Below are 27,931 nucleotides of genomic sequence, written 5' to 3'. Positions count from 1 at the left end.
TCCTTCTGAAATCCCGCCTCCGTCGCGTAAAGAGCTTGACGCGCTTTTACGCACCGCATTTACTCAGAGAAGCTGGGAGCGCAGAATCTTGCGGGACCGATTCGGGAAGGACACTCGCTTTTTATGTATATGTAACTTTATTCTGGAAAAAAAAATGACTGTTGACGACTGCACTTCTCAGGAGGGGATTAAAAACACCATAGAAGAAATGGTGGGCGCCAACATCTCGACACTGCGCCAAAGCAATGTCACTAAAAACTCCAGTTGTGGAACTGTATCTGTTGGATTCCCAATAACTATGATGATCACTGGCATGGTTGGAAACTCTTTAGCTCTCATCTTGGTGTGCATATCTTACAGAAAAAAGGAAAACAGAAGGAAAAAGTCTTTCTTGCTTTGCATTGGATCACTTGCATTGACTGACCTGTTCGGGCAGCTCATGACCAGTCCAGTTGTGATATCAGTCTACAGGGCTGGTCTGAAATGGGAAGTTATCGATCCATCTGGCAAGCTATGCGCCTATTTTGGCGTGTGCATGACAACTTTTGGCCTGTGTGCCCTCTTCTTATCAAGTGCCATGGCGATGGAAAGGGCCATGGCGATAACAAATCCCCACTGGTACTCGAATAACATGAGGACAAGTGTGACCAAGCATGTTTTGGTTGTCATATGGTGTCTTGTGCTGCTGTTTGCTCTCCTGCCTATTGCAGGGGTGGGCAAATACACGCTCCAGTGGCCGGGTACCTGGTGCTTCATCAGCACGGGGGACAGCGAAGTCGCGGGCAGCATGTTCTTCTCCATTACTTTCGCTGTACTTGGGATTTTTTCTCTGCTTGTGACTCTCTCCTGCAATGTGATGACGATCCGGGGTTTAATTATCCGGTGTAAAACAAAGCCTGGGACTTCTCAATCTTCTAAACAGTGGGAACGTCTCACCACGGAGACCGTCATTCAGCTGTTAGGGATCATGTGCGTCCTGTTGATATGCTGGTCTCCTCTGCTGGTACGTTTTTTGGGCAACTGAAGCCTAAAATTATTAATTATCCAAATGCATGAATGTATGTCATCAAATAGTGATAGATGTTTTATTGATTAAAAATGACTTGATTTCATAGTCATGTAGAGTGTGACAGTCTGAAATATTATATAATTAAACGTTTTTAGTCTTTATTAGTTGTTTTTTACAAACATATACAGCTTTCCATCTCTGTAAGTACTTTTTTTCTATCTTCTATTTGCAAAATATTAAGAAAAATAGTACACAGTGCAACCTTTATGATCCTAAATAGCTTATTTCTCACTTGATTTTTATTCTGTCTGTCCTGCATCTACTAAAATGAGCAAACATGAAAACAATTTTCTCTTGTATTTCTTTTAAAATGCTACTCCATTTGGTATCAAGTATTCCACTTAGGAGCTTTGTCTGAGGTCTGTTCATTGTGTTATGAGGTCATGCACTGTCAGTCACATATTTCATCATCCTATCCAGCATATTAATGGAAACCACAGTATCGTTGTTGCACAGAGAGGGAGTTTAAAGATGAACATTGATTTATTGTTTTGTTCACTGCAAGCAGTTTTTGATTTCAGTCATGCAGCATGTTAAATGTAAAGAACTTTAAGATCTGTCTGGCCATCTTCTCCTCAGGTGCTGATGCTGAGGATGATCGCCAACAAGATGTCGTCCCATGAATGTAATTCAGCAGCACTGCTTGCCCATCACAAGTCTGGCCGTGATTCCCAGCTAGACTGCAACTTCTTTCTGACAGCGATACGTCTCGCCTCACTCAACCAGATCCTGGACCCGTGGGTTTATCTGCTCCTCAGGAAGATCCTCCTGCGCAAGTTCTGTATCGTGGCTAACGCTGTCTCCAACTGCTCCATAGAGGATCAGAAGGAGACTCAGACAGCACTGGATGCTCTTAACAAGCAGAACCAAGAGACTAACAACCTTTATAAATCGCAAAGTAACTAAGTCAACCTTTGACAGTAATTGCTATCTTATGAATCGGGGGCTAGAAGGCTTTCAAAGACAAAAATATCCTGAAATGAAAACAGAAATGGAGAAAGAACTGATTGGATTTACCCTCACACAGTGGGATCCAAGTCTACTTAAAGTATTTAATTTGTTTCATCATTTTTCATTTGAACATCACCTAACCAGCATGTGGATGCATGATTGCGTCATCTCCTACATATGGCTGCTGTGTGGCCGCCATGAACTTGCTCATTGCCAGTTTTCGTAGCAACTTCTGCTTGACCCAAGACCTGAACAAGGGTGACTTCAGATGGACAGATGATGCATTTAATGAGCACTGCTTTGAGCCACTTGAAGCCATAAGCTAACTAAATGCCATTTCTTTTGGAAATGTTTGTATATTTAAAAAAAAGAATCTTAAACTTAGTTCCTAAATAAGTGTAAATATCTCACAAGAAACATGTCATTTTGCTTAAAAAAGAGCTGCCTGCTCAGAAGAAAAGACAGATTACCTGGAGCCAGCTGTTGATTAAATTATTTATTAATGTCTGTAAATATTAATTTTGTTGTTTTCTGTGATGACTGTTGATAATATCTGCTTGAAATCAGTTGTTGAAAATTAATGACGTTGCCTACAGCACACGGCTCCTTGGGATATGAAATGTTATGTATTTAAGTTATGTTTCATTCCAGCGTGAAACAGAGGGGGAATGTTGTACAACTGGCCTATTCTCAGCAATCTGGTGACAAACATGTGACTCAAAGGAGACTTCAAAACTACAGCTGTCAAAGTGAGAAATTTGCTGTAGATGAAGTATTTATGCTAAGTGTGCACACCTAATAGCTTGAGACTCTTACACAAGAAATGTCAATAAAAGCAGAATCGTCAGGGCTAGTTAGCATAAAACTGTTGCTAAGAGGAAGGTTTGAATACTATTTCCTTCATCGCAAAAGTTTTTCAGGCTCATGTGAAGCTGGTAATGTAGCTTCACATTAAGCTTTAATAACATTTGGTAGTTAAATTAATTCCAGCCTTTATTTAGTGTCATTAAATTTCTTTCTTGTAACCACAATGTTATCCCTAACATAGTGCATTATTCATAGTCCTTAACGCTCAAAGTGCCATTTATCAGAGGTCTCAAATCAATGTAGTATCTAATGAGCTGGTGTGCTCTCTGTGCCAACTTTCTAAATGAGAAAAGAAAGGATGACCACTGATTTCAGTCAATTTACCGTTCCTTCCTTGCTGGGGTAGATCTGAATTTTTTACCTATCAGTGGATTCTCTGATTACTGTCTAAATATGTTTATTAATGCTGCCGAAAGACACTTCAAGGTCTGGCACATTTGTCACCACGGTAACCTTCAGATATAGGTTGAACTCTCCCTACAGCTCTACCTTTTCAGTGCGCGACCCAAAAAACAAAAATCAGGCTAATGTGAGCTGCTTGCCTTGTCTGGTTCTGCTGTTGTCTTTTAACTGCGAGAAGGCTCCGCGATAACAAGCTCATCGGAAATTATCGCTAAAAGCCACATGAAAGATGAGCATTTTCTGTTGCCATGTAACTGCTCCATCTGCCAGCAGATACAGCTGATATAGAGTTTATCTTGTTTAAGACCTGTTTGCTTTACTGTCCCATTCAAAGGATTAATGTTGTTTGTTTAGAAGAATATAAGAGGGTGTTAAAAAGTACAAAAGGTTTACTTTAGCTTTTTCTGCCTGTAACCTCTTGACACAATTTAGGATTAGCTCATCATTTTCCATAAAGATTTATATTTTATATATAACTTTTGACTGACAATGTATAATGCATACGTTTCATGAACACATGAACATCTTGGTGGTATTACATTGTCATTAGTAGTTTTTTGTTAAATGAATAATCAAAAGAGCTCATCATACAGCTTGTGGACATGCATACAGAACATTCTTTCCGAGCATTTCTTTACAACATGCAGCAAATTAATATGAACTTAATCATTAACAATCTGTGTTTTAGTTTAATTTATTTAATGAATAATAATTCACAGGTTACTGCAGGATGTGGCTCAATCAGCTTCCACTTGATTCTGCATTGTGTAATTATTTCAGTTCTCTTTAACAAAGGTAAAATAATTACTGTGTGGAAAAAACCTTCAAGCAAACTGGCCCTGCATATAATTGTGGATTTTCCTTTCTACAACATCCAGCCCCATCCCCACCATGGAAAGGCGGTGGAAGGAAAATGGAAGAATTGTGTGTTCAGACATATTACGTTCCTTAATGGACTCAGCAAAAGCCGCGGCATTATTTACAAGGAGCATTTCCTGTTGTTCTGCAGCACAGTCTTGCTTTTGAATTATGTATGCTCAATTGATCTGAGGGTACAACAGAGTAACATGACATGAAGATATCAGCAATTCGGTGTATTGATCTTCAAGGCGCAGCCTTCAAAGCTGATAATGGCTACTGTTTTGTCTTAAGAGGTGTGCTGAAATTTTATTTGCTGCCTGATGCAAACTGTTGAACAAATTTTTTTTTAACAAAGAAAAAGAAAAGCGCTAACCAGTCTTGCAGGAACTGTTGGTTTGGTTTTGTTATTTGTTGAAGAGGTGTTACTATGTTTCAGGACCAGACCATTTTAGCAGGGAATTGCCCACAAGACTTGGGATAGTCCAATTATAAAACCATTTGCAAAAGCCCAGAGAGTCCAGATTTGCCAGCTGGCCTGCTTACACTCACTCAAGTCACTAATATATGGAAGTCATTTACTGATTGTCTCATGAGCTCGATGTCTTCAGATATACTCAGTGGTCGTGTCCCTGACACGACCACTGAGTATAAACGGCTGATTATTACACTTTACACAGTTATTACACAGTTATTTGATGTAGTTTCTTTCAAAAACCTAAAAAGCTTATCCAATCATTGTTTATCAGGCATCGAGCGATGACAGGCAGACAAACATGTTGAGTATCACACGTCATTTCCGGACAAGTTAAACAACAATCTCCTGAAGTTATTTCTTCAGTGTGAATAATGAAAAAGCAACTTTAGAAACTTTGTTCATGTACTTCCTTTCCATACCTGATACCCAGTGATGGCATACATAGAGACAATAAATGTATTTGCTGTTCTGTAAGACAATGTCAACATGAGTGCCCATGTATCTACAGAGCACATGTCAGTGTCATCTGCTCACAGAAACAGGTTTTTCCCCATCTCCAGACGTTCCACCGCTGCAAGTGCCTCTGATTTGCACATAGTTTTGTTTACATGACGCCTCTGCTTTTGAATGTTAAACAATAACTCTGCACACACACTGATTAAAATTTCGTCAAACTCTCTACAGTCTCTGGGACACAAGTTTCGGATGAGGGCTATTTCATCGTGTTCTCATAGCAACCGCTTCTTTTCTAGTTTATTCTTCGAGTTCAGCTCGGAGATGCTGGAAACCTCGCTACAGTTTGTAATTTGGCCTTGAGATGTTTAACATACTTCTCATTGATAGGCTTATGAAACAAGTTACTGAGATGAGAACAGATATCTACCTGCCTAGCAAAGTGTCCTTTTGGTACAAAATGTCTTTTTGTCCTCTGCTTGTATCAGTTCAACATGCAATGCACTTTTGAGTCATGGTGTTGCTGTGTTCTCAGCTTATGTGAATTTGTAATGTTCTTAATCCATTTGACAAATTGAGCATACGTTCTTTGTATGTGTTGGGCTTTTGCTTCATCTGTGGAACATTTGGTTATTAAATATTTAAGTGTCTGTTCTCTTATGTTAATTCATCAGTGGTGAAAACAGCGTATTCTGTTTTACAAATATCCAGACTTCCTAGCATAATGCAATCCCTCCAGGTTTCTCTGGTATGTGATTACTGCTGGATTTAATCTTCCCTTGTTTATATGCACACACAAAATTTGATGTGAAAAAAATGCAAAGAAGGATAATTAAGATGGTGAATAGAATACTAAGAAATTATTCCATAAAAGTCTCCAAAAGTTTAACAATCCTGTTCAACTAGTATGACAAGGTTTCTTCTACTCTGGCCCTCGAGGGCCACTGCCCTGCAGAGTTTTTTTTATTGTTTTATCTTGTGTTCATTCCCTTCTGCAGTAGCTCATCAACAGGTTTGTGCAGAACCTGAGCACAAGGTTCTGCTTCATTTGAACTGGGTGTGTTTAAATAGTGAAACATCTAAAACCTGCAGGGCAACGGGCTGAAGTTGAAGAACCCTGGTATAAGAGCTGGGTTTGCTTTTAAGGCCACAAAATACAGTTAGTCTTACATCGTTAGAAACAATGTTTGGCCACCTTTTGCCTTGAGAGTTGCTTTAATGCTTAAAGTCAATAATAAAAATAATAAGCAGTCCCCTTCCACATATCATAAATGTCAAGAGACATTACAAGTCACAGTAGGAAGTGTATCAGAAAAGGTCAATTAAAAAACAGAAAGCAAAATGATGAAACAGGCCAAGTTAAAGGAAGCTGTAGATACAAGAAAAGTGGTTGGGAAGGCTGCGATCTGGCAAAGTGCAATGGAAGCCTTTAAGTGTATATAACATGAACACTTTTAAAAACTGCAATACAAGCGTAGCAAATCAGTCATTTAACCCTGATGCAAAGCATGAACAGGTAGAAAAATAAAAAAGCACAACAGTACCAATTAAACATCATCAAAACCAAAGCTATGTTTAAAAACCACTGACCATGACAGCAACATGGAAGTATCCTTCTGTTGTTGCAGATTCATTTAATCAGTGAAATATTGAGAAAAACGACCATACCCTAAAAGTTATTCCTTTGGACTAAGATGTGGTGACTGCTGAGGCCTTTCTGGGAAAGTAACCTCACTGTCGTGTTCAGCAAACCTGCCTGAGATGATGTAATCTTTCTGACAAAGCAGCTTCATTCTGCTGAAAGTAGCCATTAGAAGATGAGTAAAGCTGAGCTGAAACAGACTTTGTCTGCAGCAATACTCCAGTCTGCATCTGATAAATTCAACAATATTAAAAATAAGCTCTTCTGCCATACTGATGGACTCAAAGTCTGTGTAAAAATGACCCCAAACACATACATATCATTACACCACCAGCAGCAAGAAGATTTCTTTTATTAATGCAGGGATGTATATATGCTTACATGTTTGCAGATAAGTCACACTCTACATGAATGTTGCTGCCTAAACAGACTTTCTTGTCTTTTTGCTGTCTACTCTTGCTTGGCAACTGCTGTGCAAGTACTTTATGGTGTCGAGGTGTAAATGAAACTAGAGATGGATGTTTGAAGGTGGACATACAGAGTTCTGTATCTTCTCCACTGCCCGGGGAGTTGTGTGTGCAACTAATTTGGAAGGTTAGCTTCGGTATGTCGTGACTTGTGTAAATCACCTGCCTGAGTGTCCCAGCTTTGCAGCGCTGCATGCTCATTTTATTGCTGAGTAAGGACAGTCTGCATCTGATAAATTCAAGTCGGCCCATTCAAGTGGAGCCATTAAAAGCTTAAGTGTCCCATTTTTCACTGCAGTTAAGTATAATTGACACCATTTTTACATATTCTTTGAAGAAAGCAGTGACAAAAACTACTTCAACTGGAGGAAAAAAAGATGGAAAGTTGGATAAAAGTGATTTTTAAATGATCTTGTTTCTAAAGTAGGAGTGTGTCTGTAAGAAAACAAAATATTTGCAAGGCATGATAGCATAACAGAATTACATGTGTTTTTAAAACTAAAACAAGTATTGGGAAAATAGAAAGGTAACTTCCCTGAGTTTAAAATGCATAGAATAGAGAGGGCAAAGTGGGAGGATTTAGGTTGGTTCAGTTTAATTCAACTCACAGCAAAGAAGTCACACTTTTGTTCATTTTAATGTCACCAAAAGAGAGAGTTGTTTACTTTGAAAACAAAAAGCTTTTTGCACTTCTTTTCATGTTGAATATAATCCTGCTGATATAGACCACTTAGCTGCAAATGTTTTCCTTTCATGGACTATTATGCTGAGAAAGATAAATGTTGAGTCACTCTAAATGACATAATTGCTCTTTCAGGATTTCTCAAGTAGAAACAGAGGCATGACTTAGATTTAATTAATTAGCCGACTGATCGATGCCTGTACTTTACCTCAATTTTCCCTTAAAATGTACACTTTGAAATACAGTTGGAGTTTTATTTGCAGTCTGGAAGCTGGAGGAATCAGACCAGACAGTGAAATTGTGTTTCCCATCAGGTCAAAGATCCTTAGGTCCAGTAAACGACCACGATGAGCCAATAAGTCACACACTGACTGTGGGGAGGAGCATCCGTGGTTCTTGAATTAGTTCCTCGGAGAAGGTTTAGCTGTGCATCTTAATATATCCCTTTTAGCCCTAAACATTGTAGCTTAACAGCATGTTGAGTGGAGATGAAAACACAGTGGAATGTCAAGATGAGAAAATTAAACATGACAAAACCGGTTAGAAACAAACTAAAAGAGAAACTAATGTTGCACAAAACTCAAACACGACTTCGTAATTATTAAAATGTGAACAGGCAATAAGCATTTAAGGAAATTGATTAGTTACAAACGCTGTTACAATTGCATTTTTGGAGTGATGGACAGCGAAATCATTGGAAGGTCTTGATTTTGAAACAGAACAATCAGCTATGAGTAAGAACCTGAGTTACTATCCAGTGCTAGAGAGATTGATGGCTGAATGACTGAATTCAGGAAATCTCCAGAGGAAAAATGAAAGCCACTAACAATGTGACAGGGTCACACGTTATCAAGGCTGACTGACAGAACAGAAAAACCGCTTTATCACAAACTGTTGAAAGCTTCAGTGGTTGCTAATGATGTCAGAGCGTTGCCTTAAAGTAGTCATGTTCACCCATGCTTGTGTCGCCCAAAAACTGTTGCAACGTGGATACACCCCATCATTGCAGTGATATTCCCTGATGTCAGGGAAATTATTAGGATAATACTTCCTGTCACATTGCAGAAATTCTTCTGGGACGGTTTGAGAAAACTGGGCGGATGTTTTGACTTTGCCTCTAAATTCCTCATATCTAAGTCTTCATGGGGATCTGAGGGATGTGTTGGAAAAACAAATGCAACCCAAGAGGTCCCACCTTCCAGCTAACAGAACTTAAAGGAGTTGTTGTCTTTCTGCAGTCACTTCACAAACTAATAAAGTCACTTAGCACCCATTTCACAGTTCCGCCCACTTTAAAAGCTCTTGCTCATGATCACTGATTTTCTCATTAAAATACTCTAGCTTGCAGTCTGCAAAACTATCACCCTAACGTGTGTAATGACATTGAGTTGCAAGATTATTTATAAGAAGTTGGCTTCTTCAACTAAAGCAAACTAATGAAGAGAAAATCCATGTAGAAACCACAACAAAACTAATTAAATTCATTCCTCTTACAAAATATAAGCTATAATAAATAAATAACTGAACTTTCATTATTAGAAGCAGAAGTGCACAATGCATTGCAACAATCATCAGAAGTGGGTGTGATCTCTGCCGTGCTTGCTTCATTATCTGTGGTTGTTCCTGGGGTTGTTATTGATAATGGAGTAGTCAGTTATGTCAGCTGGATTACCTTTAGTATGCTCCCGTTAGACCTCTAGTGTGACAGAAAGAATTATACTTGTAATATAACTGGGAACACAATTTCCTGATGAAATAATGTCAAACTCTAAGAATCAGAAGTAACAACCAGAAAAACATAATATTCAGCAAATATATTGTACCGTCCCTCTATCAACCCCTCTGTGACTATTTATTTGCACCAGCCAAGGTGGATTATGTCGATTTAGATAGTAAATGACTCGGAGACTTTTACATAAATGGTCATTTTGCTTTTTTCAACCAGTTATGTGCAACCTTTAGATTATATAACACTGACTTTTTTCATTTTATAGACCATGTCAGTATTAATAAGTACTACCTTGACTTTGTCATGTTTTATATGCTAAAGTTTCAAAGGAGGCACAGAACAGACTGGTCATTCAAGGCTTCACCCCCGATCATTTGACAAGACGGGGCTAAAATCGTTTTGTTCATGTACTTAAAGCTGCTACAAATATTTGCATACATTCAAATGGTATGTAAAAATATACCACAGAGAAGCTTCAGTTCAATTTCAGCAGGTTCAGATATTTTTACATGTCACTCCTTATGTGAATATTGTTCCAGCAGATATGATGTTATTTAAATAGAAAACCCTGGAAGAGTGAAAAGTAAAATTCGTTTTACTTGTATCTCAGATAATAGAGAGCTAGCTGCAACTGGTAAGACTGGTGTATTTTACCCTGTAAAAAATGGTTGATAAAAACTGTCTGACTGCCTGACTGTCTCTTCAAATCCTAAATGTGTGGTAGGTTGAGAAAAATATCTTTTATTATACTATATACTATATACTAACTGCTCTGTCCTGCTTTGAACACATTTTGCCAAACTTATTTATCCTAAACACTCCACTGAGAAGCAGTTTTTATAAAATCTGAAGGTATGGACCATGCCTGTATGAAGGAGTATTATCTGACCAGGGTTCTGCCTCATGTGTTCAGGAGACCGTTGTATCCTCACTGTTTGTCTGGTGACTCGACTGTATTTGGTGTGTAATGATCGTTTTGGTGCCTTTTGTGTTAATATTTTTGTGTAATGTTAAAAAGTAATGCCCAGTATTGTTATACCACATGGAAAAGCGGAACACTAAGTGGAAGACACTTAATGGAATGAAAATTTATTGTTGGTATCATAATTTAATTAAACCGAAAGAGCATTCAAATTAGATTAAATGGTCAGTGGATGGATTGGACCATGCTATATATGATGACAGCAGCTCAATGCAATGTTATGAAGATGGTTTCATAAGCTTATGTTTGCATGCATATTTTTTACTTTCTCTGGGATGGTTACTGGTCTAAATCATGTTGCAACCAGCATTCTTCGCGCCAAAGCTGGTTTATTGTGGCAAACACTTCACGTACAAGATTAAGTGCTTTAAATAAAATATTAAAAGCATTACAACAAGGTGCACATGAAACTTTAATAGGAGCATTAAACAAATAAAAATAATAAAAGACATTAAATAGAAACAGTACAAGTTAAAATTCTTAGAACAGGTACATATGATGCAAAGCAAGAAAAGTAGCATAGTCATTATTATCATCATCATCACCATCATCATCATGTCATTGTACATAAACAACAATTATTTTCCTAAAGAGAAAGAAAAACTCTCTTCCGTTATTAAAAGTAATGACAAACAAAAAAAAATCAAAGACCCTATTTAAAAGAATGAAGGTTCGGTTCTGCCTTCAGGTTTTCCATGAGTTTGTTCCAGATATTAAGAGCATTTATACAAACTAAAATCACATTCTCCTTGTTTAGTTTGAACTTTCAGGATGGAAAACAAACTTAATCCAGAAGACGTCTCTGTGCCTCAGATGGCATTAGATGAATACTTCAAAACAGAACCATTCAGGGCCTTGTCCACCAGCAGGAACATTTAAAATAATTTCTTGGGTGCATATGACGTGTGTGTAAAGATGTGAGAACCATTGTAATATTTTTTCCCTTTTTCCTCAGGAAGCGGGTGTGGACTATGGTTATTATTACGCCAAGTCTATGGGTCTTATTTGTTCTAAATCTTGCCATTCATGGGCACCAGTAGATACCTTCTGTGATTTACGCTGTGAATTTTCATGTTGACTTATGACCTTAGCAACCAGCAGAGCAATTTACAGCAAAATTGTCCAAAATTGTGATCTATTCTTGGCCTTACCGGGTATCTTTAATACTTGGACCTAACAGGGAAACTGTGCTGCATGACCTTAACCAAGCAGCTATTAAGCATGAAAAATAGTGAAAACAAAGTTAAAGACTAAATAAATGAACAAAGATGCAAAGAAACAGTTGATCTATTCTTGCTTACAATGAGAGGACATAATGGCCATTATACACGGAAAGTACACGGCATGACAACAACAGAATGGTATGACAATGATGAGTCAGACTGATCGGAGCGGATCAGAGGCTGGTTGCTATCCACGGATAAAAGACATCTTTTTACCAATGTCATTTTTCCTTGTGGGACAAGGCTGTCTAAATTAGACACACACATACACAAGTGTATGTGTGTGTCTCAGCTCAGAGCATCCTGCAAGGTTAAGCTTAAATGGCTGTGTTTGTCTTTCGTATTAGCATATTAATAAAGCTTTGTTAAGACCTTGTGTCATCAAGATTAGAGCACCAAAACAAAGCCGGGGCAAAGATGTGGATTTGGCTCGTCCTGTTGCGGTGTTTGTAGTCACCTTTATGTTATTTGTAAGCAGGTCAGCCCACTGATAATCTGTCCTCGTTTACAGCAACGACCTGACCAAGAAGCAGATAAAAAGGCAACACAGAAAAAAAATAAAGAAAAGGAAAAACAAAGAAAACAAAATTACTTTTTCAAAATACTAGAAAAAGAGCAACAGTAACAAACAATAAGTTAACAATTAAACAAGTGTACTAAATACAAAAACAGGTAAAAAACAAAAGTGATGATGAACAAGTGCAATGACTTTGTTGCAGAAATGTGTTCATCAGGTCTGTGTTTAGCAGAGCTACTGAAAAAGATTCACACTGCAGCTCTGATGAAACAAACTGTTTTAACACTTCTGATTTTAGGGGGGCTGTTCCTTTTTGCCAAGTGCAGTTACAAGTGTCAAGAAAAATAAGAAGTCCGAGAAATGAGACTGAGACAGCTACCTCAGTTGATGCCATGACGAATGTAATTCAGACATATGTTGTTAGCATATATAAATATTTTAGATTTTTCAAAACAAATTAGATATAATTTAACAGTCTTCCTCAGAGTTATACTCTGCCATGTTTGTTCTGCTTTTATTTTCCTATAGGCTGCACACATTAAGCTAACATTATGTTTTACGGCTAACCTACCGTATCATGAAGCACATTGCTGATTTAATATATTTTCCTCAAATCTGTCTTTGCAAAAATTGGTCCAAAACTTTTAAACATCTATTTCAAAATTAAGGCTGGATTAAGGAAAGTTATATAAGACACTGTTGAAAATTGTAAGTAAAAACAGAATGCTCTAATTTATAAATCTTATGAACCCTTGTTTTATTCCCAGTAGAAGATAAACATACATCTGATGTGTTGGTGGAATCCAGGATGAAACACGGTCTTAAGACCTTTTTTCAACTTGATGGTAATCAGGAAATTTTAAATATGACATATTTTACCATCTGCATATGTTAAATATCATTTTAACTTACACAAGTAAGCTGTTAGTAGGATTCATTCAAATGCTGCCATGACCCTGGTGTGGCTAAAAACAACATTGCAATGTGGTCCATTGTGAAGGCAAACCTTCATGAGCATGTGTTTATAAGCACCATTCAAATACAAGGATGATACACTGTTTAGTTATTAACCACACACCTTCTGTTTATGAATGACTAACCTTCAACAATGAGTCAGCTCTGCTTCATTGATTCTTAACGCTGCTTGTGGTCAATGAGCCTTGCTGAACTTCATTAGCATTTTCATGACGGAGCAATCTCTAAACAAGTGTGAAAACAAATGGTCTATAAGGAATTCTTATTTGTATTCTGTAACGTAAGTGGAAACCTCCTAACCATTGTGCTACTAGCTCCCTGTTGACCATTATACAGAAACAGCCTGATCATGACTGAATTTACGATAGCCACATTCTCCAGCAAAATACTCCCATTAAAAACAATAATACAGCTGGACAACAGAAATGACCAAGAGCCTGACTGCTTGTGCATGTTGGTGCTATGTGCCCTTCAGGTCAGTCTTAATTTAGCGTACCAAAAGTCATCAAAATCTTTTTCCTCCTTGCTGATTGTAGATAAGTGCATTGAGAATGGCTTCGGAAAAGACACAATGAGATCTACATTGTTCAGTCTGTGCTCCTGAGAACAAACAGGCCATATTCAGCCTTATTCATTTGCTTGACTGTAACGTACCCAGCAACTTTGATAATTGCTGAACTGATTCAAACTGAATGCCTAAAAGTCCATTTTTGAAAAGAGTATGCAACTTAATAACAAAGAAGATGCATCAGATGTCATAAAATTGGACCTTATGTTCATGTAGTTGTTGACTGTACTAAAGAAGGAACAATAAAGTTAATATTTGGAGACATTAAATGAATATTTTACATTTTCAAATGCTTTTTGGTTACATTTTAACTCTCGCCAGATGGATTTATCAGCTAACCCCTGGGACCCCTGGTTTGTAAACAAACCAGGTTTTGCTTCTTTGGTCCTCACTCAAGTCCAAATAAAATTGTGAAATTGTGTTTTATCATTTTATGGTTTTTATGGGATGTTCTGCGTATTATCTATACCTGACCTCAGTGTTTATATTCAAACCCAATTCCAATTTCAAACACAGATTACAATAATATGCAAATCCTTTTTAACTCATAGATCGGCATGTAGAATATTTAGATTTTTTGACCAGTCTTTATTTGGATCTTTGACATTTTTAATTACTTTTTTTGTTTTGCATTTTTTACTATTTCTTACCATTTGATAAGAAAAATAAATATAGAGTAATCTTCTGCTTCCTGGCATCCAACAGGGGCAGGAGACAAGTATCATCTTGAGTTCAACAAGATTTCAAGCAAGTAGTGGCAGTGGATAGGATGCTTCCTGGACTCCTTTCTGGACTCCTTTCTGGAGAGGTGTTCCAGGCACATCCCACTGGGAGGAGGGTGTGGGGGATTATTTCACATATATCTGAGACCAGGTTGGCGCTAGAATGAATGCACCTGTATCAAATCCATGCATTTGTACATTTTAATGTGATCACATTGACGCCCAACAAAGTCTGCACTGACATGGAGAAACTACATATAAGCATTACTGGAAATTTGGCTGTAATGTAGAAGTGGAAGGCTGTACTCACCACAGATCACTTAAGCTGTGGCTAAATATTCTTCATAAAAATCACACTGTCTTGGTGATGAAGAGCAGAAACATAAGTTCTGCAGATGAAGCAGCTGATTTATCTTTGGTGGTTTCATTTTTTAAAATGGCATATTGACTTGGGGTTTTCTCTAAGTAGTGACAGTGCTTTGTTTTACATTTAAAAAAAAAAAAATCGACCGTCTTGCATCTATAACTGAGTGTTATCAAGATAAAATGGCTTTTCCCATACCACTAATCCATTCTCAGCAGAAAAAAACACGCCTCTGAGGCTCAACTGGACAACTTTTCTTAGATTTTCTTTTCATTAGGACTTTGTAGTTTTTGAATTTTATTTGTGAATTATGTTTTGTAAGCAGTAAATGCATTTCTATTTTCCTATCAATATTTGAAGTTGAAATTGCCACAATGTAGGGTCCATTGGTCTGAAAGCAAAATAAATACCTGAACAAGTTCATACCTTTTAAGCTATGCCACAGGATTCCTGTTTTTATGGAATAAGGTAGATAGAGAGTCAAATACAGGATAAAAAAAATGGATATTTCTGCAATGATGATATCCTGTAGCTATTACTTGGAGTGCTATGGGAGATTACATAGTGATTACAGTGGTTATCATTATCTTCATGGTGCTGAGGGAGAGGCATTAGCTGTAAGAGGATGTTAAGAAGTGATTCTAACCAGCCACTCTTGAGTAATCATGGCATTCATCAACCTCTGAACCCTCATAAAAATCTCACTCAGACAACCTCTCCGGAGGATGGAACATATTTCTTACAGATTTAGCTGCTTTTTAATCATCCTCTCCAGTGTCTAATCCACATAAACTGATCTGACTGTTCAGGTCTGCCTTTTAATGACAGGAGATTTAGGTCTATATGTGAGAGGATAGATGCTTGTAATTTCTTCCCTCTGGTTTTCTTCAAAAGAAGAGTAATATCATGTCAAGCGTGCAGTAAGGTTAGAATAAATGAAGGTCAAAACAGTCAATATACAGATTAAACTAACAACATAACTGTCACTTGAGAAAAAAATTATATTTGCATTCATGACTATTACAAAAACGTCACGTTTATTTGTGCTGATGATTATCAGTTTCATGGCTATATATACACAGCTGAAAATTTGTTCTTCTCAATAAATCTTTTGCTGTCTTGAGAAATCATTTGGTAAAATCTTGTTTAAAGAAATTAATTTCAATTTTTCTAACCAAACATATATCCTCATACATAGCTGTTGGTATCAGATTTTCAATTTACTTTTTTATTTATGTATTTTTGTAAAGAAAACTACACCACAGTGAATTAAGAGACTATGGAGCTGTTAGTGGTTCAACATCTATAGATTCTCCCGTCCACAGTTTGAAGTGCCTGTGGACACGACACTCACCCCTGCCCTGGATTCTTTCATCAATACTGAAAACCATATGGACTAAAAGGTTTTATGCTAATGGTGGATATAGTTTGTGGTATGAAGCCCTTCACATGGTCAACAAGACCAATAATGTAACATGAATGCAGTCAATTACCATTTTAGGTGTTATTTAGCCTGTAATTTCACACTCTAAAGGACTTCTGAGAGGTTAAATGAAAATTGTGATTAATACAAGTGTAAGCAGCTTAGAGCAAGAAAATTAATAGCTGTAAATATTAGCATGGAGACTTATCAGCAAACACTGACTCATGTAAGTAGGAATTCAATTTTACATAAATATTACAACCACATTAATTCTGATTATGTATACTGTATATATACTGAAAAGACTTGATGAACCCCTAACCACATATCATTACAGCTGCTCTGAATTTGCAGGCTTCTCCAGGATTTTAAGTCTGGTGACTCAGTCTTGCATTGCTGGGATGTGACCTACCTTATCCTGCGTTTCCCAATTTACAGCACACCTTCCAAAAACTTTAATTAGCATCATCTGAAAGACACAAACTTCCAACCACATATATATGTATATATAGAGGGAGAGAGAGAGAGATACAGTTTACTGTATACTGAATATATTTAGGGTGTTTTTGTAGAACTCTCAATCTTTTTCCTGAGATATTACTACAGATGGTTGGAAATTTGTGTCTTTCAGATGATGCTAATTAAAATTTTGGAAGATGTGCAGTAAATTGGGAAATGCAGGATAAGGAAAATCACATTCCAGCAATGCAAGACTGAGTCATCAGACTTAAAATCCCAGCAAAGCCTGCAAATTCAGAGCAGCTGTAATGATATGTGGTTAGGGGTTCATCAAGTCTTTTTTTTCAGTTGATGGCAAGGAAATGAGCCCACGCTGCATTCAAAATGCTTCCTGAAAAGAAACTGGGATTTTCAGTTCCAACCAGTGCCAAACAAATGTTTGTATGTATCTCATCTAAAGGTAAATTATGCTTTTACTGTTGCAACATTAAAAATGCAGTGAAATGTGAAAATGGTGACAGAAAATCTTCGCTCAAATTACATAATCCAAGTCACATCCTAAAAAAGTAACCCTAAATTTACAGCTTCAAATCCTCAAAAGTTCAGTTACTGTGTAAATTGGAAATAGAAACCAATTATATTCGTTTATAAATCTAATAAACCCATTTTTTATTAAACATAAAAACATAAAAAAATATATCAGATAGAAAAGACATTTTAAAATTTGCTGGAAAATACTGGCTTATTTTCAATTTAATATCAGCAACACATCATATTTAGCACAGAGTGACGTTTACCATTGCCATGAATCACATTTTCTTTTAGCAACTGTCCGTGAAGATCTGGGAAGGGAAGACCAGTTGATCGATTTGTTGAGGATTGTAGCCCCATGCGCTTGTGATGCACGACTCCAGATGCTAAACAGTCCTGGGTCCCTCTTACCAGCATCCAGACACTTTTCCTGCAAAGCCATGCAGTTGTAATGGACACAGTATGTCTCCACAGAAGCATTGCTACAGGGACTAATGCAACCCCTATCAGAAAAGCAGGCCTTTGAACTGTTTACTGGTATCAATTTGGCTACTAAGACAAATTCTTCAATAATGCCACAAAAAAGCTTTTAGCCAAGCAGTTTTTGCTTTTTCAGGGAAAGTTGTGGCACACCAGCTCAGATGGAAATGCTTGATGCATTTTGTTTCTGACACTGAAAACACTAATCATGTAACTGACAATAAATTCAACACCGGTTTATTCTATTTTTCTCTACTATATTACCAAGATAATTTGGTTTCGTCAGTGTGTGCTTCAGTTTTTTTCTCTCCAGTTAGCAAGATATGCTGTTTATGCCGGCATGTGCAGCATGACACCACCACTTGTTGATCCCACTACACAACCTTTTCTATTAGCTCCCAAACAATATTAGAAATATAGCTGATTAGCATTTTCTATTAGGGGAAATAAAAAAGAAATGAAAAAGAAACTTCGCTTTAGATTCTTTGCACCATTGAGTGGAAAATGGAAACTGTCATCTTTTGACCCAGACTTCATCCATAATTAGCTTCAATTTGTTTTCTTTATTAAATCCAATGGGTAAAAAATAATCTTGTGCAGGACAGAAGGTAACATCTTTGCAGTATTTATTGGACAAAGGAGCTAATTTGTATTTCTGGTAAATATTCACCCATGTCAGACTTTTAATTTGGTTGAAAGATTTTGTTATAGAAGCAAACACTTACAGCAAATATTGTCATGTTTTGGATTTTTTTCTGTCTTTTTAGTTCTGGTCTCCTATTTTATTTTTGTAGTCTTCCTTGTTCAGTTTCCTCATCTCTGGTTTCCTGTTTTGCTTTCCCGTTAGGTTCACCTGGATCCAACTAGTTGATTCATTACACCTGTCTTGTTTTGTTTCCCTGTATTTATACTCCCTGCTTTCTGTTCCCACTGTTCGTTGTGTTAGCTTATCTGTAGTTGTTTTTCTTTTGTCTTCGTCCCGTCTTCTGATCAGTTTAGTGTTTGGATTAAAACTTAAAATCTGCCTCTCTGTTCCTGCAGTTGGGTCCCCACACTTCCACAAATTGTGACAAATCATGTGCAATAAAAACTGAAAATCTGATGAATTTTTCTACCAACATATAAAATCACGTTTTCTAAAGTCTTGAGATTCATTCCAAATACAACATAAAAAGTATACATTACTAAATAGTTTTACAATAACAGATAAACATGAGGCTGAAAACTGAATTTATAAGTCAAACCATGACATAAAAAGTGATAAATGAGCTGACTTTAGACTCCAAATTTTATTCTTAAAGCATTACTCCTTAGGGATAATGTTTTTTGTTTTTGTTTTTTTTTTGTCCAAATCAACCAGGTCAGAAGTGACCTTAAAAACTCAGATGACTGAGTGGGAAATTTGAGCTTCAGTGCTTATTACAAACAAGCTTAAATATCCAAACTTAAGTTTCACAGCGACATGTCTTAAAAGAAAATGTCTACCCTAGTTATAGGCTGCACAGTGCGTCGTGGTTAGCAGGGTGTACCTGCCTCTAACCAGTGATTGCTAGAATAAGCTCCATCTTCCAGCAATCCTGAATTGGACAAGCGTTTAAGAAAATGGATGGATGGATTCTTTGAGTCCACATTTGCAATAAAGTGTTCCTTAATTTGATAAAATAGGTAAGAAATATGCTATTTACCATTACATGGGTAAATAACGTGATAATAGAAGAAATTGTTATAATATTCTGCTTAAACATTCCAGGTTGACAAAGTGGCTGTTTCTGTCTCAGCTTACTAATAAATTGATGTGCAAATCCTTTTGGTTATTGCCATGACAACTAACTTCAACTGATTAAATTGAACTGTTAAACTATATTTTTGAAATTGCATATTTCCAATGCATCCTGTGGAGTTTTGGAGAGGGTGATGAAAAGTGGGAGGACGAAGAGCGTCTTTGGCAGGCTGTTGTTTGAGAGGCAATGACATCTTCCCTCTCTGGAAATAAGCATGTAAGTTAGACAATCAGAAACAGGAAATACACGAGAGAGAAAAAAAAATGGCCCAAGCTTGCCCACAGACATAAGCAACTAACACCCCCCACACACACACACATACATACACATCTTGGTGCATCAGTACAATATCACAATGACTCCATCTCTATCTTGAATCACACAGAAACATAAGAAGACAGTGATTTATAGTATCTCGCTTTTCCTGGATGTTGTGGGTTTTATCTGATGATTCATGATGAATTTTCCATTTTCCTCGTGTACCCTGAAGAAAATTATTTGACATTTCTGTCGTTTTGATCCATGACACCCCAACCTGAAGTCTTTTTCATCATTACTTCTTAGCAACTATCCAATGTTTGTCTCCCTCCCCACAGTGACCGAAATGTGAAGGTCTATGTTTCATGTCTGCACACCGTCACTGCAGGATTTGTTGTCTTTGTTCTCACAGAGAATTGTAGTTCTCTGAGCTGATATCAAACTTCACCATCATCACCTTGCTTGAGGGAAACATTCTGCTAAAACATTCTGATAAAACAGAACATCTCAGTATATGTGTTTGTGTGTGTGTGTGTGTGTGTGTGTGTGTGTGTGTGTGTGTGGACAGAGAATCAAATGCAAACAAATATTTCCTTGGATTAACTTCAGAAGTCCAGAACCAGTAAATGCAGCATGTAATATACGGTAATTCTGGACGTTGTTCCATAGCAATGCATTGATGGCCAAGCTTGGGAATGACCGTTTAATCTTAATGGAGAATTCATTCATCTCCATCTCACCAGCCATCTACATGGTGATAACATCTGTCATAAAACCACCAGATGTGATGACTGAAGTTAAACAGCCAATATTCGTAAAGAAACTGATAAAAACTGAATGTGGCTAAAACAAAAATATTTTTAGCCTTTTAGTGTAAGTCTCTGTACAACCCTGGACAAAGCTAGCGACCCTGCCTGGGTCTCATTTAAAACCTCTGTAGACCTGCTCCAGTTCAGCTGAAGTATACATCTTCTACCACCTGTCGGCTACTTTGTTAGAGAAGCATCCTGCTCTGATTTGTATCTCACAATCCGTTCATATTTTCTCTGATCACATGCATAGTCCCTAAATAATAAGCCCTGTTTCTAACATCTGCATGGCACCAGTCCTTCCTCTTGCTGTTTCTTCATCTGAACCTGATCTATCTTCATGGATGCGTGCATGACTATCTAATGGCTAATAGATTCTACAGCTGGGTCACTTAAAATCTTATTTAAACTTCAAAATATGAAATAAAAGCAAGCAATATATGATTGAAACAGTCTGTTGTTATCAACATGTTTCATTCTTCAACTTCATGTGATAGTGACATGGGCACTAAAGTGATAATGAAGCTGGACATGCAAGAACCTATAAGTTACACAGAAAGGTATAAAGACCAAAATGACAAAGTTACAAACATGTAACATTGTTAAAAGGTGTGTTTGATATTGATGGGAAGTGCATTCTTCTATCAAATAGGTTGTTGTATGATGGAAATGATTTTTTTTTTTAGGAGTAGGGGTTGAGAAGCAGTGACCGATAACTTCCTGCAGCAGGTGAGATGCCATTATAACAGTTTATATCTGAGGTAGGACATGTTAAATGTGATCTTCTGTGCAGGCTACAGCGTCCAAGTGTCAGCTTCTGGAGTGAGAACACACTTTAATGGCTTTCTCTGCAGAGCTATGACAATGGCAGAAACAGAGCAGATGGTGATTGAGGAGACGACGATGGATCATTTGATTACAAGCAGAAGCACACCTGCATTGTTCACAGAGGAGGAGGTTCATGCCAGAGGAAGCACATCCTCTGTTGGGCTTGATGAGGTGCTGATGAGGAAGCAGATACCGAGCCCCTAGTTGAGATCCTGTGGAATAGCGGTTCCCAGGAGGAGGAAGTCATCCACTGTGAGGTGAATGAGGACATATGGTGTGATGTTCACCAGCATCTCCACTATTTTTAAAGTGTTAAGCTTCACATTGTTCTTACTCGACCAGGTCACCATTTGGATAACACACCTACTGGGAGACTCATAACACCTGAAAGCACTGAAAGTGGTGCTGTTTTCCAACTTAAGGGGCTTGACAAACTGGTGACAGATCAGGTAACAGCAGCGGACATATTGCTGTACATGAGACCATGCATGCAAAATAAACCACAAGACCTTCAGGTCAAATCCACGTTTAAGACACAGCTGCACTGGCTGGGTTTTTACAACTATGGCAACATTGACTTTTTAAATGGTCTTTGGTTTGCATCTAAACTACTGAAAATCTACAAAAATGCACAGAAATACAGAAATAAATGTTCATATCATGAAAGTAAAGGGAGTTAACTCAGTTACTTTGTCTAGATGAGCAGTGTAAAATATAACAGATATCAGACTATTAAACAGACTCCAACATATAATGCAACTTTAAGTGATTGCAGTCCGTTCACGGGTTTCTCTGAAATGAAATCTAATGTCAGTATTTAAATCAGCTGTTTACACAAGAACAGACACAAGTAGGTTTGTGAAAACTAAAAAACAAGGGCTTAAACAGAAGAGTGTGTAGGCTGGAGAGAGATCATTGATTAGCAAAGCAACGTCTGATTAGAGCTGTTCTTTCAGCTTCATCAGCACCTGAATATAATGATTCTGGAAAATGCTATCGACTGAGTAATGGATCCAAAGAGTTTAATGCAAATTAAGTGAGTTGAATGTATAAATGTTTACATTTGCTGTTAACTCTACACCGACAAGATGGATGCAATCATTAGCTGCTGATTATTACGCCTTCCAGCTTTGGAAAACTGAACAGTATTAATGTGGCAGTACCAATGAGCCACTGTGATACACTGCAAAGAAGCAGAAATGTTTCTAAAAGAGAAGCAACAATGTGCAAATAAGGTAAAGTCTGTGTGTGTGAGTGTGTATGTGGGAGGTATACTTTGACCTGAAGCACTGTGACCATTTACTGATACATATTGTAATTTAAAACATCCTTTGCATGTTATTTGTGTAGAGAAGGCTAAAGGTCTTTATTTTGAGTCACATGTGAATACTAAGTGAACAAGGTTTTTGGTTTTGCCTTTTGCCAATTTGTGCTGTTCTGCAGGGTCACTCATTCAGTTTTTCTTTGATTCCCATGCGGTTTCAGTCAGCCTTTCCCTGTTGACATTCCCTTGTGACTGAATAGTTGGCACGTTTGAAGAGAATTCTTTTTTCACTCACTCCACAGCAAAAAAAAGGGTTGTCAATCCTGGGTTGACAACCCTTTTTTTCCTGACCCTGACTGAGAGTCAGGGTCAGAGTTGCAGAATAGTTACAGCTAATATAGATTAGGTTAAGCTAAATTTAAACACTTCATAAAACATTAAATTTAATGTGATTTTATGGTAAGCTGGCAATCAGTTGAAAAGTCTAAATTCCCAAACTTATACATCGACTGAGTTTAGCATCCACAAGCCTGCGGATGAAATGTAATCTCTTTTTATAAATGAAATTTTGAAATTGTGAAAAAATTGTGTTTTCTTCCAATATAGATGGTGTTTATACGTTTTTAGTATAGGAACAAAATGAAAACATTAATTTAGCTTTCAATACATGTAAAAAATTAACAGAATTTTAAGAAATCAATATCAAAATGGCTTTTTTTTTTTTTACTAATGATTTCACCTACACTCTGAAACACTGTTTGCATGTTCGCTTCAAGTGAATTTTATAGTATGTGGTCTCCATATCTCCATGACTTTATATCTAACAACAAGTTAATTCAGTCCCCACATACATAAAAAAAGACATATTCTATTTCTCAATACTGTTAAATAATCACATGTTGGACAAAGCTTTGGCATTAAAAGTGTGTTACCCTACTGTGTCCCTACTTTTGTAAAAGAAATCTACATCAAAACTGTCATCTGGCAGCTTTTTACCAACTTTAAAACATCAATTTGAATTTGAATCTTTGTCCCGCAAAAAGATCAGGGGAAAATGCATTTATATGTTCTTCTCAAGTAAACTGGATTCCTGAAATGGTTGTTTAACTGGATTTCCCAAAAAGAACATTAAACAGCAGAAGCTCATCCAGTTTAACTGGTACTGAGATCTGAACACATCATGCCAGTTTTAACATCTTTACACTGGTTTCCAGTCAGTCACAGAATAGATTTTTAAATCCCATCAATAGTTTACAAACCACAGAATGGTTTAGGCCCTGTATAGATCTGTGGTAGAGTATAAACTTTGCTGCGCTCTTAGATTGAAGGACTAGAGTTAGCTTGTCCAGACCAGGGTCCAGACTGAACATGGAGAAGCAGCCTTTGTGTTTTATGCTGCAAGCAAGTGGGCACAAAGTAGACACTTTTAAATAAAAGTTAAAACTAAACAGCTGCTTGTTTTTAATATTTTATTTTTATTTAGTAATTTTGTATCCCTAGCCTCGTAGCACATTTGCCTAAGCAATATTTTGTCCATATTCTGATATCAGTCTAACGTAATTCTCCTAATATTACATGTTGACTATGCATTATTACCTATGAAACCTTAAAATATGATTTAGGCAATAATGCTGTGATGCTAATAATACGATTTTATTTGATTGTGATTAACACACACACGTCTAATTAGATCTTAACACGATTTTAATTGTTTTTGTACTGTTTTGATCTCTTTTCAGATTTTCTTTGTATTATATGAAGCACATAATACACACACCAAACATTTGAAATGTACTATGTATATAACACTGCATGGGAGATTTGGAAATGCACTGACAGGTGATTAGCAGTAATATTCATAACTGCTAATAATCCTTTTAGGTGGTTGATGCTAACATAAAACCTATGTTGATCAAATGAGTCCGAGGTGAAACACATGCATTTTGGTCGGTCACCAGGTTTTTAATTAGAAACCTGTCTGTAGAGTTTATTTCCTCTCCTTAAATGTAGCTGGTCAATCGATTGGTCCCACAGTCCAAGTGGCTGATTGGACTTTACTATATTAAGTGCGGTTCTGCTGGAAGTTTACTGTCTGTTCCATTTGTTCAGTAGGTTCCCTAATGGTCTCCTCTTCTCACTGATTTGGTTTGCTGGGATGAAGACTGACAGGGGTCTGTATTTCTCTGCTCTGCAAAGTCCTTTGACAGCCCCAAGACTTGCACGTTGGAGGGGATTGGTAATTTAAAAATTGCTGTATGACTGAGCTAACATCATTGTCTCATTTGAGAGGTGTGTGAAAGGTTTGTACATATTTCTGTATATATTGCTATGTTTCACATATTGTGTTTGTTCTGATTTTATTTGTGTTTACATTTTCTGATATGTCTTTGTTTGATCACTTATGTCACTTATGTTACTGTCTGTCTGTCTGTGTATCTGTGATCACCCTAAATTGAATTAAGCAGTTAAGAAAATGGATAGATCAGCAGTTAAAGCACATTTTACTTGACTGTTGTCACCACAGATTTTATTTAAGCAGCATGGTGGTGTAGCGGTTAGCAATTGAACAGTGGTCTTTCTGTGTGGCGTTTGTATGTTCTGTCCGGGTATTTCGGGTTTCTCCCTCCCACAAGACATGCTTGTGAAATTAATTACTATGATTAATTGACCACTTGTCACATGTAAGTCAGTTAGGATAAAAGGATCAGCCAAATGTCTGTAGAACAGAATAAAAGCTGAGATCGCAGCCTCCAATTGTTCTTGTTACAGTAAAGACTAAACAGGACTGCAGCTGGGCCTTGAGGATCTGAGCAGGAAAGGTCACGAGGAAACTAATATTCATGCACAGTAAAGCTGTGCTCATGCATGCACCATTTGCGAGAAATTTCTGTCCATACTGTGCACAATGTTCATAATTTGTTTTTGTCATGTGTTGCTTCAGTGAATTTTAGAGTTGGCAGTAAGAGACCAATCAAACTAATCCCTCATTCATTGAGTCTTTTTTGCATCCAGAAAGCTGAATTAAATGGACTATTTCACAACTGGGATGTGTCTTTTTTTTCTTTTTTTTATGAAAACACAGAGAAGTCACATTTTAAAGGAATAATCAATTAATTAATTACTTGTTTTGTCACTGAATCTAACTTGAAGCACATAAGAGTAGGTTTAGAGTAGGAATACAAAAATACTGCATGATGTTTGCAGCCATAAATGAATGTTTGGAAATAATTACAAAGATTTGTATGTGTAAAAAAATAGCTTTTAGCCATATCTGTTCATTGATGTAGTTCATTGGTGTAAAAGAAGAGGAAGGAGAGGATTGAGTTAGATGAAGGCAGATCACTGCAGCAAACCACAAAGAAAAAGAAGATTAGCATCATTACATGTCTGGCCTTTACTCACAGTTTCTTTGTCATATTCTACCATCTTACTGACCTTTTACAGTTACAATATTTAAAACTTTCAGTTCAAAGTCATAAAATTATTTTAGTTTCACAGTGAAACTATTTAGTGCTCATGATTACTTAGAAGGTTTGGCACAAAAAGGCAGGGACTGATCAAAATTTATTTCAAGGAAACACTGGCCAAGGACTCACAAATCAGGTCAAGTTAAGGCTGTATGTTTCCAAAACCCGCCGAGGTCGCAGTGTGGGAGGTGGACAAGCAAATGAAAGTCTCTTATAAGAAAAATTTGAGTGGGAAGATGATAAGAGTCGTAGCATTTGTGAGAAATCCAAACTCAGCTCTCTTCTCACACTAATTTCCACAATTTTGTAAGTCTTGCTACATGTTGTATGTGCAGACGTCCTAAACCACACATCATATCAATCTGTGGAAAAAGGCCTGCTTGTCGCAAAAAAGAAAAAAAGTAACAATACAGTAACTAAGCAAATTTTGTGTCCCTTATTGTTAAGTGTTAACAAAAAGACAAGCTGAAACTGCTATGGAGTTTTTTTTCTGAAGAGAGCTTGTCTCATTTGCCAGACAATCATCATTGTTCCAACATACATCCCTTTTTAAAACCAAAAAAAAGACAATTTTTCACTTTTAAAGGGAAATTGAATGCACTTTAAGATGGGCCAAAGACGAGCAGGGTGAGCAAACCAGACTCAGATATGGGCGGTGTTGAAGATCAGCAAAGGTAGGAACCTAATTATAACATCATAAAAATGGATATTTTAAAAAACAAGCTTTTTTGATGCTTAATTTTAAGTCAACAAAAAATTAATTGGTCCTGGGTTTGTTTTTTATAGGAGATTTTTGTCTGATTGTGACTTAAAACACCACACTAGACAATTCTAATCACTTAGAAAAGTGACATTTTCCATTCAATATCCCTTTAAGCCAAAAAAACTCATTCAGTATGTTGAGTAAAATGAGCAGCTATTTGTTCTTCTCAAACACTTATTTCTGTTTGAATAAAAGCAAAAAAAGACACTAATACAGATTAGGATTATTTAGACTCCCTTGTTGAGAACAGCTGAGATAAAGCATACATCTATGCTTGTTGTGCAGTCTTCCTTCTTTCAGCTTGTATTTTACATGTATCCTCAGAACTTAGAGCAAAATTAAGGAAAAATGTTCAAGAAAATAGAAAACTTTACTTTGATGAAAGAAGATAAACAGATTTGGGATAAAACTTACAAATGTGCATAACTTTAACCTCAGACTGTCATGGTTTACTGTTTGAGTTTGTGCAGGTTGCCATGGGGAACTCGGGGCAGAGTCTGGAGCTTGAATTGCTACCACCTGGAGCCCATCTTCCGGGTTGATTATCCTATATGACAGCCTGCTATTTAAGGACAAGCTGGAGCTCCAGTCTTCGCTACATTGTCTCTCTTTTCTGCGTGGTAATCAGGCCAATTCTAGTGCTTACCCTTTGACTCATAGCTCAAGATTTCATTTTTGTTTTTCTTTGCCTCCTTAGCACGTCCAAACCATTATAGACGACTTCCTGGATCAGGATCCTTCTCCTCAGCCAAACTTCACCAACCTCCTGTGCCTGCCTGCTCGCCCTGCCTCAAACCAAGATCAACCACCACAACCAGAGACCACACCCCGGCAACCTCCACCCTCACCAGAACTCCAGTTATCTGAGAAGTCCATCCCTGGCCCTGGACCAGACCAACAGGATCTGGTTACTAAGTAA

General features: G+C 37.2%; 1 protein-coding gene across 1 annotated transcript; it reads left to right on the top strand.

Moving 5' to 3' along the window:
• Positions 1-202: 202 nt before the first annotated feature.
• Positions 203-27,931, top strand: ptger3 (prostaglandin E receptor 3 (subtype EP3); the record flags this gene model as incomplete). The annotated part of the gene is made up of 4 exons (XM_079245613.1): positions 203-1,003; positions 1,649-1,967; positions 21,484-21,689; positions 27,710-27,931. The coding sequence occupies exons 1-4, from the start codon at positions 209-211 to the stop codon at positions 27,929-27,931; spliced, it is 1,542 nt and encodes a 513-aa protein (XP_079101739.1). The 5' UTR covers positions 203-208.

This window comes from Telmatherina bonti (genome assembly GCF_933228915.1).
Source record: "Telmatherina bonti genome assembly, chromosome: 8".
In the NCBI taxonomy this organism is placed as follows: Eukaryota; Metazoa; Chordata; class Actinopteri; order Atheriniformes; family Telmatherinidae; genus Telmatherina; species Telmatherina bonti.
The sequence above is the reverse complement of the archived record's forward strand: the minus strand, read 5'-3'. Positions and strand labels throughout refer to the sequence as shown.